The sequence below is a fragment of the Chiroxiphia lanceolata genome, chromosome 8 (genome assembly GCF_009829145.1).
Source record: "Chiroxiphia lanceolata isolate bChiLan1 chromosome 8, bChiLan1.pri, whole genome shotgun sequence".
NCBI classification, from domain to species: Eukaryota; Metazoa; Chordata; class Aves; order Passeriformes; family Pipridae; genus Chiroxiphia; species Chiroxiphia lanceolata.
Genome location: NC_045644.1, coordinates 23,834,220 through 23,853,037, shown reverse-complemented (window position 1 = coordinate 23,853,037; position 18,818 = coordinate 23,834,220). Strand labels below are relative to the sequence as shown.

The 18,818-nt window shown below is 36.1% G+C and overlaps 1 protein-coding gene across 36 annotated transcripts in view; it reads left to right on the top strand.

The window, feature by feature from the left end:
* The window catches only part of KCNMA1 (potassium calcium-activated channel subfamily M alpha 1), a 463,622-nt gene that overhangs the window by 361,562 nt on the left and 83,242 nt on the right, over positions 1-18,818 (top strand). For 11 of the 36 annotated variants that reach the window (XM_032695587.1, XM_032695575.1, XM_032695583.1 and 8 more), the window contains one exon: positions 877-885. The exons of 16 other annotated variants lie outside the window; for them this stretch is intronic. In XM_032695587.1, coding sequence (XP_032551478.1) covers positions 877-885 — 9 coding nt within the window. Of the gene's footprint in view, positions 1-876; positions 886-6,790; positions 6,965-18,818 lie in introns of all 36 variants that reach the window. 9 more of the 36 variants (XM_032695560.1, XM_032695558.1, XM_032695569.1 and 6 more) reach the window with 2 other exon arrangements.

The window sequence follows — 18,818 nt, the reverse complement described above, 5'->3', positions numbered from 1 at the left end:
TTTTAATTAGTGAGTAACATAGTAATTAGAGGCAGCTGAATGTGGAAAATGTGTAAGGTTAAATGAAAGGTTGTATGTAAAAATATTGACACATTCAGGTGAATTAAATGTGAAAGAATATCTTTACATGGAAAACTCAATTATGGTGGCATTAATTAATGCAGCTTCCCATGACACTTAAAACCCACATTCTTTAATAATGCATCTGAGGTTGCACTTCAATTTAGATACTTTCTGAACATTAGCTTGTGATATTGTTGGGGTCTAAACGTGAGTCTGACCTACATAGCCATTTGTCCAAACTTGTTAGGCCTAATGTTAATAATTCAGGGCAGATCAGTACATTTCTACAAGGCTAGGGATAATTAATGTAATCTCGCTTTCCTTTTGCAGTTTTCTTGCCATCCTTTTCTCCTTACCCATCCACTCCCTGAATAACATATGAATGCTGATGTCACATTGTCCAAAGAAATCCTTGTGTGGAAATTTTATTCACAGATTGTTAATTTTTTTTCAATGTTTTCAATCTCTTTCTATTTCATTTAACTGTAGTTTTTGCAGCAAGAGGCCAAATATATGTATATATTTATATAAAATACAACCACGCTGGGATGAAATCTCTAAACTGGATGACCTATTCCTCCTGTTTCTTTCATTCTGTGCAACAGCTATGGTCTAATTCTCTATATATTTTTTCCAGTGACAGTGCTTGCTGTGAACGGTGGGGGTTGAACCCCAGAGGGGACATATCATGTGTACATTGATGTGTTTGAAGGAATTTCTTGTAATCTATGACAATTGACAAACTTTTGATTTATTTTTCCTCTTGCTGCCTTGGAACACGGCCCCTACTATATTTTAACTGCACACTGATAGTGATCTATTGTGAGTAAAAATGGGTTCCCTGTAGCCCAGAGTGCGGTCCAACCTGTCTTTCTCTAGCAGAGAGTATTTTTGTTCAGTATTTTGGTTCTTTTTTTTATTTATGTTGCATGTAGCAGTGATGTCATACCCACAAGTTTCTCATTGTTTACACCAATGGAGATTAGGGTGACATTGAAGAAAATACAGCAGTTTTCCCCTCTTCTACCTATTTACCCCTTTTTTCCACACACTTAATTTTTTATCCCTATTTGAAAATAAGATCTTGGGAATAGTATTTTCTTGAAATTATTCTAGAGATATCTTATGAATTCTTAGGGATATCGGTTAGGCTGGGGTGACTGCCACTACAGCAGTGTTGGCCTGGTTAAGTACAATTCAGTTAATTGTCAGACCCTTGTTCAATTTTTTGGTACTTTGTCCTTTCCATTGCATTGCTGACACAAAGAGCAACACAGCAGTCTTTTACTGTCCTTATCTAACTTCTTTCTCCCCATTGGTAAATAGAAAAAAAAGCTGATGGGGGAAAACTAGACAATGAATTAACTGTGTGGCTAACTTTTATTTTATAAACCCAGAGATATCTTCAACAGGAAACAAGCTACAGTGATTATTTTCCTGAGCTTGCTGGTTTGGAAATTAATTGCATAAGTAGATGCACACTAACTTTTCAGGACCTTAGCTGTAAAGTTTTACATTATTATTATTATTACTATTATTATTATTATTATTATTATATATAGAATAGGAACTTTATAGACCACTTCATGTCAATCTAGGTCATACCACTTTAAAGTGTACAGAATCTATGAAGGCTCTCATCAGCCACTTTTTAGTGTGTACACTTGTGATGATTTAAATAAACACAGCATTTGGGACATGGAAAGAGTTTGCTGCAAAGAAATGTACTGGTTATAGGGCAGTGTTGAGATTATATGGACTTGTTCTTTCAAACAGCAAGGGGCATCAAGTATCTCATAACTGCAGTGTGGCATTACTGTACCAGATTGAGGCTGTAACCATGCCGTGTAACTACAGCTATTCTAAGTAAGTGAGGCTGTGAGACTTCTTCAACATTTTACGAGATATTTTGGATTTATTGTGTGAACACACTTCAGGTCTTAATCAGGACTGAGATATTTTTTCCCCTCTCAGCTGTACACATCATGGGATCTTGCAAAGAAGCCAGGAAAAATTTATGCTCCTGGCATTGCGTGATAAAGTGCTGGCTGTCTTGAAATTGCGATGGCTTGCATTATGATTACTATTATTTTCTATTTATCTTATTGTGGTGCCTGCAAACTACTCTAAAGGATTGAGATCCTGTTGTGGAAGAAGGAGTTCAAGGAGAGAACAGAAATTTTTCCAAAGATCTGTTTATAGCCTATCAAATGACACAGCAGAAGATGGGGCAGCAGAAAAAAACTGATTATGAAACAGATCAGCATGATAAGAATCAATAATAAACCAGAAATAAACTAATTTCTATGGACAAAATGATGAATCCTATTAACTTTTAGGCAAAATAGTGGAAGTAATTTGGATTTATTTGGAACAATGTATTTATTTAAAACATGTTTCTTTGTTGAGGCCTTTCTGAACAAGAGAAAACAGTTTAAATAGTAATAAATAAACAAATAAAGGAATTCTTTATGCTACGAAAGAATTTTAAAGGTCATGTAGCTTTGATTTGATTTTTTTTTTCCATTTCCCCAATAGCTTTAGTTTGTTCAATGATTATCTTTGAGAGTACACTGGCTGAGAGTCTTCTTTAAGGTAATGAAAGAAAGGTCATGATCAGATTTGAAAATTAAAATGAATTGGTCTATAAATGTGCCATTACATCAAAACCCATGAGCCATTCTTATAGCAACTGAAATAGGGCAAAATGTCCACTCAGGTCTCCTGGTGTTTTTTACAGTTTTGACAGAGAACAGCACCTTTTGAATTGGAGCAAACAAGTAACCAGTTGCTTTTCACTGCAAAAATTGCAAGACAGTGAAGATGCTCACTTTCTAGTCTTGAAGTTGTCTTGTAAAATTAAATAACAGAGAGATAGCTTTGCCTGTTGTGTTAAGTGAAAATAAATTCTCACAAACACGCTGCTGTATTTTTCGGGAAACTGAAACTGTGCTGGAGAAGTCCTGTGTGTACTCCAGTCTCATGATACTAAAACCAGCATCACTGAGAGATGATCAGGCCAGTCTGGTCGTCCTTTAATGCTGCTGATATTTTATACATAGTTTGGATCATGAGAACTTGGTGAATTGAAATGGCACTGTGCATTTCAATTCTGAAGTGTAGTGGGACCTTTATATACCATTTGCTGGTCAAGAAACCTCCACTTCCTCTTAACCGGCTGCTACCTCATAGAGATCCACTAGATGTCCTCGGAGATCCACTCTTGTTACTGCTGAGGTCAGGGGAAACTGCCGTAGTGACGGGAGGATTACGAGGATGGGGTAGACTCTATGGTTAAAACAAAAAAAAAAATCAGCAGAGATGAAGGGACACTTTGTTCTGCTTGCCTTTTTTTTAAAAAAAAAATAAAAAAAGAGCTGTTCCTTGACATCTTAGGTAGAGAATAATCTGCAGTTTCCTTTGCTTATTTTTGCAGCTGGAAATATTTCCCATTACTGTTTGTGAACTCTAAGTAACACCTCAGATCCAGACAATCTAGACATTTGAACTGGACTTTTTGAGTTTTTGAGATGAGGAAGTAAGGTACTGCCCAAAGCTTAGACATCTAGGGCACATTCCTTCTTTATTAGAATGGAAGGCTACTGCCTTCTGAGAAAAACTGCAAAAAAAAAAGTTCTAAATGTATTTATTTACTTTATAAGTAAATGAAAGAAATTTTGCTGTCTTTTTGCTCTTAATGAGTCAATGAGTAGTTCATATATGCCTTATTTTCTTAGTAAATTATTTAAGCAGTCTTATCTTCATGTCCATGAAAACTTTCCCTGATATTTTTACTAATTAGTTTTAGAAGTGCTGTATTACTGTCATTATATTAAGTAGAAGGATCTGTTCCTATTTTTTAACATTTATTATACACTTGAAAATAGGGAAGTAGTTTCCTTTTTGTCCCAAGTTACACTTCCACCAGTAACAAATAACAGTTCTATTCAACACCCATAACACTTCTAGGCATAGAAATTAGTTGATTCTTATGCAGGTTCTACAGGTGTCAGATGAATTTAACACTCACCCAAAGGCTGTTCTGAAGGTCCCCCTGTCTCTCTGATGATTTCCATTTTTTGTTAATGTTTATGGAAGTTTTACAGAAAAATGGTGTGTGTGTGGCTGAACCATTTGAAATCATTTCTGTCTCATCTTTGATCTTGTCTCTAGTCATCCCTACTAATAGTATGTGTTTTGTTTTATTTAAAATAAGTAGTGTATTTGGTATGAATGTAACTGACTGTATAAGAGGAATGAAGAGTAACAGCATGTTTTCTTTCCAAAAGTTATTGCTCTGATATGCAGTTGCTTATATACTGGTTGAAACCCTTATAGAAAGTCCTTTCTGCTACTTATATTTCCAGGTCCAAGCCTGTTTCCTGCATGTCAATGATGTGAAATATTCAAATGATGCATGATCTCCAGAACAACTGACAATAATAGTTAAAAACAGTCCCTGAAGGGCATTGCTTTTGAGAATCTCCATGGTGTCCTTCCCCTATTGAGCAGAAGGCCTTAAATTTCCCACTTTATTGGTTTAAGTCTGATTAAAATGATACAAAAAGTTGTCCTTCCCAGCTTTCTTTGCCCTTAAGGATGATTTCTTTTTAATTTTCATGAATGTGTCCTATCCTATTATTGACTGTTGACAAGATATGGCTACAAGTAAATGAAAACCAGGGACTGTTACTAACCAATGACACAGCAGTTGAGAATTTCAGTGTGCTTTGCTACAGCATTTGATTAGAAAACATCCTTCAAAACAGCTATAATTAAAGCAAAATGGGCCTGCCTTTTACCTCACCTACTGTTACCGTTTCACAAATGCCCTTTATTTTTCTTTAATTTCCTTAAAAAATAAAATAGGCATACTGGAAAGACTTCCACACTTTTGGTAACTTATTTCACTTTTCTTTTGCTGTCCCACTTTTCAACTTTAAAGAATGTGTTGGGAAGAGTTAGACGGAGGGAAACCATGGGAAAACAAATGCTGTTTTGAATTTTCTGTGTAGTTTGAATGTGTATGCATCAAAAGCTGCAGCGGAAACCTTCTTATTTAAAATCCAAGCTCTGAGGAATGATGTACCATGCAATGAACAAGCCTGATGCTGCATGATGACTTTCTGAACAGCTGTAAGATAACTCTACTAGGATGCTAAAAGAACATGGCATTAGTCATGTGAGCAAAGTTTTAGAGGAATGGAGTCGCTGCTGAAGAGATCACTCATTCATCTCCCTCAATGCCTGTTTTCCACAATCATAATGTTACCCTTGCTTGACAAGTATACTATATGGCAAGTCATCAAGGCCTTAGAACAGGACTTGACCCATTTGAGTGATTTCAATCCCTCTTTCCTGGTGACTGTGGGATTAAGAAACTGGAAAAAAAAAGATAAATTATTTTAAATTTAATGTCATTACCATAATGCAAAAAAACCCATCCTAAACTGAAGGTACAGGCCAGAGAAACATTACCTTTTTTCTGCATTTCCTTTTAAGGTTTTGTTTTTGCCTGTCAATGTTGTTTTGTTTTTAGTATAATTGAGTCAGTTCAATCTAAACCATTACCAAAAGTGTTGGTTCAGTGCACCATGTGAAACAATCTAAGTGGCCTTTGGATTTCTTCAGATTTAAACAATCTGTGATTCAGATAACATACAAAATTTAATGATGATATTTATACATACATTTATGAAATAGGATGCTGTATATTTCTAGAAATACATAACAAGGACGTTCGGATAACTGAAGGATAAAAATGTTTTAGCTAATGTGCCACTTGTTTTGGAATTAGTGCCTAATTCTGCATTCAGTTATTTGATTCTTGTTTGACTTTTGAATCCAGAGCAGAAAACATGCCAATGATTGATTCAGCATGTTTCAGTGGACCAATGCTCTCTGTGCTTTTGGTGATGCCTTATTTGTGAACTGATCTTAATGTAAGCATATTTACCATTATTAGTTGTGTCTCTTATATGGGCAAATTTTGGTATTCTGTCAAGAGTTAATTTTAATTCCTGAAGATATAATGTAAGCAAAATAAATTTTTCAGAAAATTTTATGAACGTCTTGTAACTCTTTAGTGATGTGTAATTTATTGCAATAAAGGAGTTCCTTGGCACAGTTTAATACAGGGGAATTATTATCATACATTTAAGAATAAATATATTTATATATATGTATCTATATGTGTGTAAGTGTATAATGTATATGTGCGTGTGAGTGTGTGTATGTAAGAATTTATGTGTATGTGTGTTTTTGTGTGTGTATACATACATATATATATTTATAGAAAAAAATCTCAAATATTTGCAGGAAAAAGGATACAGCAAAAGTATCTAATGGATTAGCAACTCTTTTTTCTTTTAAACCCAATAGTATTAATTGTGCCAAGGAGAAAGTATATTCTTAGGATTCTGTGCTTTTACTATGTTCTATTTGGATCCAAACACTTGACTGTAAACAGTAATTTTTCCCCGTGACTGCGGTCACCCTACAAGACTGAACAGAAATAAAGAGCAATTTATCTTTTGCCCTACTTTTAATGTACAGCCAAAGCGTTATCAATAATCTCATTGCATTTTTTTTCCTGGGTCAAGACTGTTAACATTAACTAAGGCCTGTATTGAATCCCTTAAATTACCTTCCAGCTGCCTTGTTATATATATAACCTTGCCATTAACCTGCTGCTCTTCCTCTCCTCCCATCCAACACATGGTTATAGCCAAGATGTCCATCTACAAGAGAATGAAACTGGCATGTTGTTTTGATTGCGGACGCTCTGAGCGTGACTGCTCTTGCATGTCAGGCAGTGTACATAGTAACATGGACACCCTTGAGAGAGCCTTCCCACTTTCTTCTGTCTCTGTTAATGATTGCTCCACCAGTTTACGTGCCTGTAAGTTTTAACACCAACACATGCTGTTCCATGTCTGTGGTGTCTGTGGTATCATCCCCGTCTTGTGTCGTACATTGTAGTTCTGTGAATTTTACTGGGCTGATGCTTTTTAAAAAACCAACCCCAAATTTGATTACAGCTCTGTCGTTATATTTATGTTTTAATTTATTTTTAATACAGAAAATTTAATTCATTATTTTGCTTTGTGTGCTCTTTATGAAGCATCCTCTTGCTATAGTTTGCAGGACCTTAGTAGTGCAGTTTGGTGACGTCTTTTTTTTTTAATCCCTACAGTACAAATTGTCATTGATTAAAAAATAAGTGCTTCAGTGGAGGAACAGGCCTGTGTCTAAATATCTGACTGTTGCTAAGCAGGTAGCTAGCTCTAATAATGGTGGTACTAGAGCACTGTACAATTGGCAGTGAGTAAATATACAGGATTCAAGGTAGTAGCTGAACTATAGTAGCTGGAATTCTATCCTGTACTGCTATTATTATCTTTAGTTTTGTGTGTAGCCCTTCATTCTCAATAAGGCAGAACCTTCCATGTAATACTGAAACCACAGAAATATTAGTAAAAATGGTTGCACTTTTTGTAGTGTTTCTTTAGAAGGACTGGCCTGATAGAAATCCCTGGTACAAACATTTTGAAATTAACTGTAGAATCTGTCCCATAAGATAGTAACTATCTGAAATATGCCACAAAAGCTTTTTTGAAAGATCAGAGCCGAGAGGGAGAAAACAGAGAGCTTAGAACAATTCTGCATAGCCATTAATTCTTTGGGTGAACTATAGGAATTCCAAAGCTTGGTTTATCAGTGTGATGTCACCAATTGAGGAAGATTGTTAAACAAAATGATTTTTTTGTTTTCATTTTCTTGTCCTCTTTAGTCATTCATAACAGGTAAAACTATGTCTTGGGACAGGAACTCTTTTCCTTTCCCTATCCAAATGGCGAAGAAAACTATAAAGTTATTCAAATACATCTATGAGAAGTTTTTGGAGTTTTGATCAGGAACTATGTCCGCCTTACATTACAATTCATTAAGTACAAAAGTGCCTTCCACTATGAAGGCTATAATGTAGTTAATAGATTATGCATCTGGTTGTCTTTTGATGCTTTGTGTATTTCAGTATGTAGTCCAAGTGGTGAATGACTTTGGTTTAACTATTTTGACATTTGAACTATTTTTCCGGTCACAAATATATCAATGCTATAAATTTTTGTCTGAAGACTCTGTCAATTGAAATTATCTTAATAAGATTTCTTGGAGATTTTACCAGAAATCTCTGTATCTGTTTATAAACTCCTAGTTATCTGCTTAGTGACAACTCATATATCACCTCAGGGTGGATGGTTCCCAGTTTTAAGTCCTGTTCGAAATCACATAAGTTTTTATCCTTTTAAGAGACCTTTATCAGAGTAAAATGTAACAAAACATATTTTGTTAAGAAAGTGAATGAGAAACCTTCCTGTATTGAGAATTGCTGCAGGCAGTTACTTGTGCAGTGTAACAGCCCCAGTAACACAGTGTCTGGTATAGTTTGTATTCATACAGTCTGCTACAGAGAGTACGTGGGTGGGTCCTGGCACTGGTGTTAACAGCAACTAGATTAGGATAAATTAATACGTCTCCTACAAGTGGATAAAATTTTTGCCATTAGCACTGTTTGGCAAGGAAAGAAAAACTAATTTGTAGGTTTACCATAGCTTTCAAGTCCACTTAAGACTCTACAGGGGCAGATAAAGTAAACATTTTTGATTGCGTTGCCTGCTGAGCCAAAAACTTCCACAATAATGGTATTATTTCCAACAAAAACCAATGCTTTTTGGGAAACCCGTTAGATCTGTGTTACATTTTGAAGGATAAGTGATACTGACAGCTTTGAGGATTTTTAGCATCCTATCCTTCAAGGGCCTTTTCCCCTCTTCATCACTCCATCAAATCAAAAGAGATCTCACTCTTCCCCTTGTGAGACTAGTCACCTTTGACTGGTAATAATAAGTACGAAAATCAATACCAATTCACACTCCGTGCAAAGCAGCATAAGCCTTTCTTTTCCAATTAAAATATATATATACACGCAACGTTGCACTGGCAGGGCTTCAATAGAAATCAGTATGTTTTCTTTGCAGTGCATAGGGGTCGTGTGATGCCCATCTTGACAGAGCTAGTTAACTCAAAGAATGGCAGTGAGAGTCAGCTTTTCATTAAATATGAGCAGATGTGAAATGTAGAGTGTTTGACAATTAGAAATGGCAGCAGCAGGGCCCCAGAATCAAAGTGAGGTCAGATTGGTGGATCAGATTACCTCTCTTACATTCTTTAGTTGTTCTGAAAATCATTTTGAATTAGTGTCAGTGGAGCCATGATGGGTTTTGCCCTTTGTCTTTTATGCTAGGACTGTATTGTTTCCCCAGACACTCATTAAAGGTCATTATACTATTACAGGGCTTGCTTTGGTCGTGGTGCCCCAGTTGAGTTGGTTTGCTTCTACAATTGCTTAATGCATTTCTTTCTTTCTTTATTTTTTTTTAAACTTCTGATTATAAAAGCAGGCTTTTTTTCCCAAGGCAAATAAAATTCCAGACCATTATATATATCTTCTTGGAACAATGAGTAGTTTTGGTGAGAATTAGTGCTGTTTCTAAGAGTCTGATGTTGAGTAGAAGATATCAATTTACATGTTCAATGATGTACACAGGATTTAGTCTACTAATTGCATAATATGCAGAGAAAGTAACACTTGCAGTGTGTTTTCCACTGCAAATGAGTTTCTCTGTTATAGTATTGTTGTTTGTACTTCCAGCAAATGAAAATCATATTTTGATTAAATATAATTACATTAAAGGAGCTATTGAGTTTATAGGCTGTTTTCTGGAAAAAAATGCATATAATTTTTTTAAATGTAAGGAAATATAATTTTAAATCTTTTTTTGTGTCTATATTTTTTCAGGTTTAGCTGCATTTGGTAGATTGCTACATGAACAGCAGTCAAATGGTCCAAGTATTTTTTGCACTGGAGACTCAAGTCAATTAGAGTGAAGAGAGGCACTTAACCACTGAAAAACCTAAGGGGGTTTATACAATTAAATTATGTTATTAATAAGTGTGATGTTTCTGCTTAGGTCTATGCCAAATCTTGGGGGGTGCCATTCAAATGATTAAGTGATACAGACAGAAGCTTAACCTGAATCATTTAATTTCTGTGTTTCTGTATCACCATATGTCTGTGCTTCTCAGGAACATCATAAGTTCATGTTCCTAAAGGAAACCTTTTCTAAAGTTGTCGCTGTGCCCACTGCCATGGGATTCTAAATTCCCAGCGACATATTAGGCTCAGGCACATCTAATTCAGCTTGTGAGAAAACATGCTTTGGCATGCTCTGGTAGTTCTGAGAAGCTTTATGTGAAGACTTTTGCTTTAGTGAATATTTGTCTCTAGAGACAAAATAAAAGATTAATTATTGCTATATTTTGAATGCAGGGCTCAGCCCAAACTCCTAGCCATCTTATGTGGAAAGATCATGCTAAAACAAGTTGGAGAAAGCTTAACTTTTCAAAGTAGCCAAAGCATGTATCTACCTGTATACTAGACCCAGTTTAGAGCCATGTATTCCGTATAGTCTTCTATTGTCAGCATGTGGTTTACGTTGTACAGAAAAGTTGGCTGCTGAATCTCTCTTAAAGGACCTAAAATCCCATTCTGCAAGATTAGGTGAACATTTTGGGTAGCTTGGACCAAGACTGGTACACGGTGCTGAAACAAAGTGTGTGGCAGTGTGGTTTAGCAAGTTAGGTCAAGAAAAACTCTAACTTCTTCATTGACCTGTGTTCCTTAGGGCAATGTAGACTTTGCCTGTGCAACTTTAAAACTGAAAAAGCCAAATTGTGTAGTGAGAGTTGAAATGACATATAACTGATTTAAACAGAGAGGTCAATGCATAACACACACAGACATTGGTCAGTGTATTTAAAATTCCTCAGTTATATTACTATGTTTGGGCTTTTCGAAATGGTTTGACTATTAAGTCCTGACTTCTTGAATAACTGGCTGAGGAGATAGAATACTCTTTATTTCTCCTGCAATACAGGGGACATATCCTCTGCTTTCTATCCTCTGCTTTTCTAACCTACTACTTCTCTAGTCCTGCTGTAGTAGCCAAGACAACAAGAACTACTTGCTTTTTCATGCATGAGCTAAGGTGCAGGAAGGGCCTGTATGTGCCCTATAAAAGACAAATTTCAGTGCTAAAATTTTCTATTTACCCTTTAGCAACAATGATTTTCCATTTACAGGATGCATATACCACCCTGTGGTAGCTAGAGACTCTGAGATTCTCAAACCAGCTATGAATATGATCCCGTTTACATTATATTTATAATGCTTTGACTATGAGAAAGTGGGATAGTACCACTGCTCTCTCCCACTACACACCTTTTCTGAGCTGTGAGACTTCCTGCTGTGGCCACAGGAGGCTTTGGAAATCTTACTTTTACATATGCTGTATAAACACTTTCTTTTTAATATAAGCCACTAATCTCTCTGTGGTCACACTGTCTCCTCTTTGTCCTGAACAAAAAACCAACAGTACACCTTTAATGTTTTGAGGAAGAAGAAATTGAAGGAGGAAATAAGCAATTGTGTCTTCCTGTAGAGGAAAGACAGATGCTGCCCTTCTTGAGTGGCATCGTAAGTTCATAAGTAAGTGATTATAACTGGATTGCTGTATTTTATGCAGCTCACTTCTATGGAATGACCCCACCTCTGTATACTGGAGAATGATAGAGTGCTGTGTTGTGTAGCCTACTTTTTTTTTTTTTTTTTAAAGAGATTAATGAAAATGGAACATTAGAATGAGACATAGTGCCAAATAAATTCCCGGTAATTCAAAGCCACAGAGAATATAAACAATAAGCCAGTGAAACAAGCTGTGTGTGAAATATTGATTTATGTAAAATTGGTTCCAAATATTGTCCTTTCAGGGTGAAAGATTTTTACTTCAGTTACATCAGTTTCCATGCATTCAGTGTTGTATTCCTGGGAATTGACATGACTGTGAAGTTTCCTCTAAATGCCTCTACAAGACTGCATGGTTTCCCTTTCAAAATACTGAAAATAATGTAAAAATGGACACCTGTGTTTTAGTTCTCTTTTTTTTCAGAAAAAAATACTATTTTAGATAACTCAGTTAAGATACAAGACCAGTACAGGTGAGGAAAAAAAAAGGTATATACATCTTAACATAGTCTGTGTTGCTACTGGGTAATGAAGGAAACCAACTCACCTTCCTTAGCCATCTTCTCAGAATGATCTACTGTCAAGAAAGCTGGTATTACTAAAACTGGATGGTGGGGTTTGGAAGCAAATAAAACCAGACAGTGGAACAATAAAAAGCAACAAATATGGGAGAAGCCTGTGGTCTTCTATAGAGGTTCTCATGGTGTAGCCATTGATATGAAGTCAAAGCTTGCACATGCTGGAGATCTGCCATATTTGCAGCCAGCTCCATAGCCTGTGGCACTGGTAAATCAGAAGCCAGACACCATGAGATCTGCTTTTCTGGGACTGAAAAATTACTCTTCTATTTTCAAACTTAGTTTATATCTGCAGTTCTGTCTAACATATTTTCTTTCCGTCTTCTTCTCCTTTTTGCAATCATATAAAAGTACGTGCATGTGTTTCCATTAAAGAAGATAGGATGAATTGACTCAATAAATGCGATCACAGTCTTATCTAGCATTCAAGAACTGCTTGCTGGAACAGTGGTTTCACTGAACCAAACCTTTGATTTGTCTGCCTTTCTTACACTCTTGATGTACAGCCCTCCAGGTGATCCTCTCGTTCATCTACAATATATTTTTCTGTATTGCTAACATAGTGGTAGAAGCAGTGATCAGAATGGGCTGGTCCTGAGACTCTAAGAATCTATTCCATCTCTTTTTTTATGTGTATGAATGCACCATGATTTTTGTACTTCCTCTTCAAACACTGAGGAGATGACATTAATTACAGAGGGAGGAAAATGTAACGTGAAATAATAGGTATTTTGCCATAGGTGACTTCAAGTATGTAGTTTGACTATAACATTCAAAAAATCAATCCCATTTATTGTTCTATACTTTAATAAAACCTGAGTGCTGCTAAATTATTTAACTTTCTTTTGGATATAGTATGAGCATATAGGTGAATACTGAGGTGTAGAAATGCAGTAGTAGAAAAAAACCCAGAATGATCCCTCCAAACCAAGCTGGTTTTTTTAGAAGGTAGAATGGTAAAAGTGAGACAGTCTGACTCATTATTAGATAATATAAATAATGAAGCATGCACTTTTTCAGATCAGTTTTGTCATGCAGCATGTACCTCTGGGCTGATGAGAGTGAATTCTGCCCAGTTTGTGATGTCTGTGACAAGGAGATGAACCCTCACATCACCGTGGGATGGAGGCACTGCTAAGTTTAGCAGTGAATCCTTTGATGAATTGGGAAAATGGGGAGAGGGAAAGATCAAGAAGTCTGCATTAATTCCTTTAGACCTTTACGTTGAGTGGTGATTCTTACCAGGGTCACAGGGAAGGGACTAGTGAGTGGCTTGCTTTTATGGGGACAAGTTAGAAAAGATGCCGTCTGCATCCTGTGGAATGAATTTAGCAGAGGGTCTTATGCAAGGTGACATGGAAATTATGTTTGCATTTTTAGTTCCTGAGTGTGGCTGGTTGTCATGAAACTCACCATGACAGTTTCTTACCACCAGGCAGCAGATTCTTCCTGTTACCTCCTTGGTGTGGGACAGATGCTAGCCGGTTAGGTCTCCTTCTCCACTGTTTCCCAGCTATTTCAAGCGACAGATGCCAGAGCTGGCTCGGTTTCAGCTTGAGCATTTCTGTCATAGCCCTGCCTTGAGCCCAAATTCTGACCTTTACTATATGAAATAAAGTATTTATGAACAAGCAGTGGCTTGATCCAGAGCAAGCTTAGAGCAAATGTCAAGTGTCAAGTCAGTCTCCTGCCTCCTTATACCACCTGCGTTAGGAACCTGGATCAGACCCTAGACTACAGCACTGACTGCCTTAGGCTTTATGGGTCTGGAGAGACATAACTTATTAACAAAGAGTTATTAAATTTTTATCAGTTTTATAACGCAATGTAAATGCCTTCTATGAATCTACATTGTATTCATTATCATTCAAAACGTTAATTAAGTCAAAGTTGCATTTAATTTAGTTCTAAATGCGCCTTTGGGAGGAAGCTTTTAAAAACAGCTGCAGGATTGAGAAGCTCATTGATGCTGGGAAGTTGTTAGTAGCACTTTTCAGGGTAGGTCCCCCAAATTGATTGCCATTTTGAGTCTTAGCTAATTTGTGTGGATGTTATTGGGCAAGGTCTCAAATTAATATTGAACCAACCAGAGCAGAAAACTATCAGCTCATGCTAATCACAGAGACACTTTGATATGTAATTCCTGTTCTTTTTAAATTATGTCAAAACTAAAAATTTTGATTTGTAAAACCTGTACATCTCATACTCTTGTGTTGAAAGATTGGGGTTTTTTTTCCATTTTATATCCTTATTGTTTGTATCCTGTTATAATTCAAGTGAAAACATATTCATTGACTTGGAATATTTTCCTTCAGGTTCATAGAAAAAAAATCTTCTGGCCTAGGTCTTCTACATTTCATGTAACCTGAAGTTACTGTAATATGTAGATGAAGGTACTCATTGAAGTATACAACAGACCACAATACAGTTTCAACATATAAAGTGGAACGGAGTTTAGTATAAAAAAAGTCTAGAATAAAAGCTCTTGCATAATGTATGGGAGTGTTTTTAATTTTGATACATTTTGATAAAAACAGAAGAAAGCAGGAAAAAATCAAATACAGTGGTTCTGTCACCTGATTATTCCATTGAGATCCTTAGCATATTTAATATATGCATAACTTTATTCAGGTGAGGAGTCACATTAGCTATTCTGTGACCACCTATATACATATTATGTGATTCATACTTTTAGAACTGAAAGCAGGGGAAACCAATGTATTTCTTACATAAGCTAGGAGAATCTATTGGAATAGGAGCAGAAATCTTCAGATTTATCAGAGTAGGTCCAGCAGAATGGTTCAGCCCCTAGTCCAGAAGCCAGAAGTAACTTGCAAGACAATTTTTTCTGGGTCTTTACTGAGTACCCAGAACCTTCTCAAGCATTTGTATATGCTAGGATGCATAACCTCATGAATTATTTTATGTTCTGTGTGAAAAGAGGAGATTGTTGTCACATAACTCCAGATGTGGCTCTTGAAGTGCCACAAAACAAGCACCCATACTGTATCATTGCTTTGATTGGGGTTATAGTAGACAGGAGGGGGTTGAACAGAACGTATCATAGATATATTTATTTCAGTATGTAAGTTCTTAACTATGTTGATAATATACTTTTAAAATAGGTTAAAGTTCAGTCATAATTTTGCTGTTTGAGATTATTCACCAGCCTTTGTTAGCATTCTTTTTTTATAATGCTATGATACAGCTTTCCTTGTGATATTTTACGTATTACTGAATCCCGTAATGCTGTGATTCACTTATTATCCAAGATTTTCCAAAACATAATGTGTGCTACCTCACACACACATGCTTCACTGATACTGATCAGATCTTGTTAGCACAGTACGATTATTCTGAAGAGTGAAAAAAGCATTATTACTGTGTAAGATGTGGCCAGTGTTATCTGGTTAAACACTCCTGTGTACGTTTTAGTTTGACTGGAAATTCTGCCTAGGCAAATGTGAAACAAAAATGTCACAAGGCAAAGATCCCAGTCTTGACTGTGCCACTAGCTTACTACATGCCTATAGTTCTTTTTCCACCCAGAGACTGAAAATATTCTCTATATATTATATTACATTTTGTGCTAAGAAGTGCTTTACATTTTGAAGTCCTGAATATAAGCCTGATTGTCCTTTTGACATAGTTATTCCCCTAAAGAGGCCAATTTTTGTGTCTTCTGATCTTTGCTGAAAAAGGACATAGATACACAGCAAGGAGGAGAGGAAAGTGAAATAGGGTACATGACAGAAAGAAGTGGCAAAATTACCATGACTGCCTTGCTGCTTAGGGACATTTTGAAAGGGGATACTATCTGAAAGGGCAGGGATAACTTCTGTTTATCTGCATCGGTAGAGAAGAATCTCTTATGCCATATTTTAAAAATCATCTGCAGTTTTTAGCTGCTTCTGAACTTTAATTGGAATGCAGACCTTGTTTACTGCTGAAGGAAATCCAAAAAAATCATTATAGCATCTTTGATCTTTGTCATGCAATTTCCTTTGTTCGTTCTAGCATAAAAGATTTTGCTTGCACTCAGCATGTTTCTTTCTCCATTCCCATGTTCCTGATGTTATCTTCACTTTCTAACTCAGTGGCGTTATGTGTTCTCTGACACGGCATGTCTGACAATATGGAGAGAGATTTTACATCACCATACGATATGGAGGAAGACTGGTAACATGAAATAAAGGCTCTGTTTTTGAGCAAACTCTTGCCAGAATGAGGTGTGCCATCTAGCAATGGAGATGGTTCATTCTAAAATTAGACCTTTTTCTGTAGTACTTACATGATCCCTTATGGGATGTACTGCTTGGACTTTTAGTAAAAATAGCAATCATGACTTATGGAAAATAATTTAGAAGTCAAGATAAATACACTTGCCTAGCTAGTCTATCAACTGATAAAACCAAGACTCTAGAAAGTAATAAAATCAATTGCAAGTTTTGAGCCTAATGCAGAGATGATGCTTATTCTTGTTCCATGAGTAACATACATTAAAATCCATAGTTGCAAACTGACAGCATATTTCATTAGCAGGCAGTGATAATTTTTCTTTCATTCATGCTTTACATCTATTAGAATTATTCCTGATCTACTGAAACATGCAAGGACTGCCGGGTTCTCTGTGACCAGTCAATCACAAGATGGTTGGCAGCAAAGTGATACAGTATTTATTTAGAATTGCAGGGTGTGAAAATGAATATAATTCATATGACGAGACAGCAGAAGAGTAAGAAGTGAGATACAGCACTGAAGAGAACAGGATGTACTTTTCTGGCTTCTACTACAAATTGTCCCTTACTATATATGGGGGACCTGTTTCCCAGATTTTCAGATGACATGCAAATGTTTCTCACAAACAACGGACTTAGACTCCCAGCCATTCTTGTATTTTGTCTCTTTTTACATGCAAAACTACTTTTTCACTTGGTTCTGAATAAAACCAATAAGCTTTCCAATGTCAGGGCAAGCAAAAAATGAGCAAAATATATTTTACTGAACTCTTGGATGCTAAGAACTGCTTTTGATAGTCCACAGAAAAATATTACATATTTTCAGAGTACTACACAAATTAAATTTTAATTGTCAACAAATGATGTTTTTTGTAAACTGAGACATGAAAGTATTTTTCATTTAATTTTACAAAGAAAAAATTTGCTGAAAATTAAATCAGTTTTCATTTGCTAAAGACCTAAATTTTTCAATAGGTCTTAAAAGGTGGATTTTTTTTCACCAAAACTTTTTGTTTTCTATAAAAGAGTCATTCAAGGAAAAATGAATATATATATATCTGTATATACATATGTAAAGCATTGTATGTATTCATTGTATGTATTTTGACTGTTTGTATTGGAGAGTCTCACTGCCCCGTATAACAAGGTAAAACTTCTTGAATTCTTCACTCAGACAAAGGAGAAAAGATGAGGGAACAGTAGAGTTGGGACAGATGTCAGTCTCAGCACAGTTTCTGTAACAGTAATGACAGTACAAATATTGCAGAGACTGGAATCAGTAAAGTGATCCTACCTATCTGACAGGATTCTTCCATGCAAGGAGTCCAACATACAGGCATCTTACACTTTGGAGAGTTACATGACTCAGCAGAGGCCTTGGGTTATGTTTGGAAGAGAAGTAGATGAACAAACAATTTACAGCATCAGGGAAGACTCAAGCCAAGAATCTGATCACATAGTCTAGATTTGTCTGACATTACATCGGTCTGAAATTCTGTAAGAGCAGGAACTGGTATTCTTTTAACCCATTGACACCAGATTGTTCTGCTTGTTGATTTATGTAATATGAATTCTGTGCCATATCTGCACTTCAGTGTGTCATTATCGTGTAATTCTGCCATTCTTAGAACTTCCTACACCTAAATTTGCCGCTTTCAAACATGGGATTACTTTAATTTTTGTTTTGGATTTCCTCCGTTACCACCACCACATGTAATTTTTTATTATAGGATGGTCTGTGGAAAACTTTCTGCCTTTCTGTCTTTTCTGAATAATCACTGAAAATGCTATCTCCTACTTGAATTAAAATGCATACTCTGTTTTTGGATTCATGATTTCTAGTGTTAGTATGTCTAGTAGCAGATCAAACTTTAAAGGTCTTTTTGATTGGCTGATTGAATCTTTGAATGCTGCAGCTCATTCATCCGTAGTTTTACTGGTACCTCTCCTGATAAATAGATGGTGAAACTCTTGGTTTTGCATTTAAAATTGTAGCTTGAAGGAATGCAAGGATCATATCTGTAGGCTCATATATTCAGGCTCAATACTCAAGTCCCGCATACTCCTCAGGAAATATCCTCAAATTGAACCTTGGGTTCCACAGATTTCCTCAACAGTATCCTTCAGTTCTGCCCATAAGGAATATAAAATATGTCAAAATATGCATTTGGTTTTAATCTGCCTTTAGCATATGAGTCTTTTGTCTGCCCTCCTCTTTCTTCTCAAGCAGGACAAAATAAAACCCTCCGAGGCAGAGCTCCAAGCAATTTGCTTTTGGAAGATGACTTTCTTGAC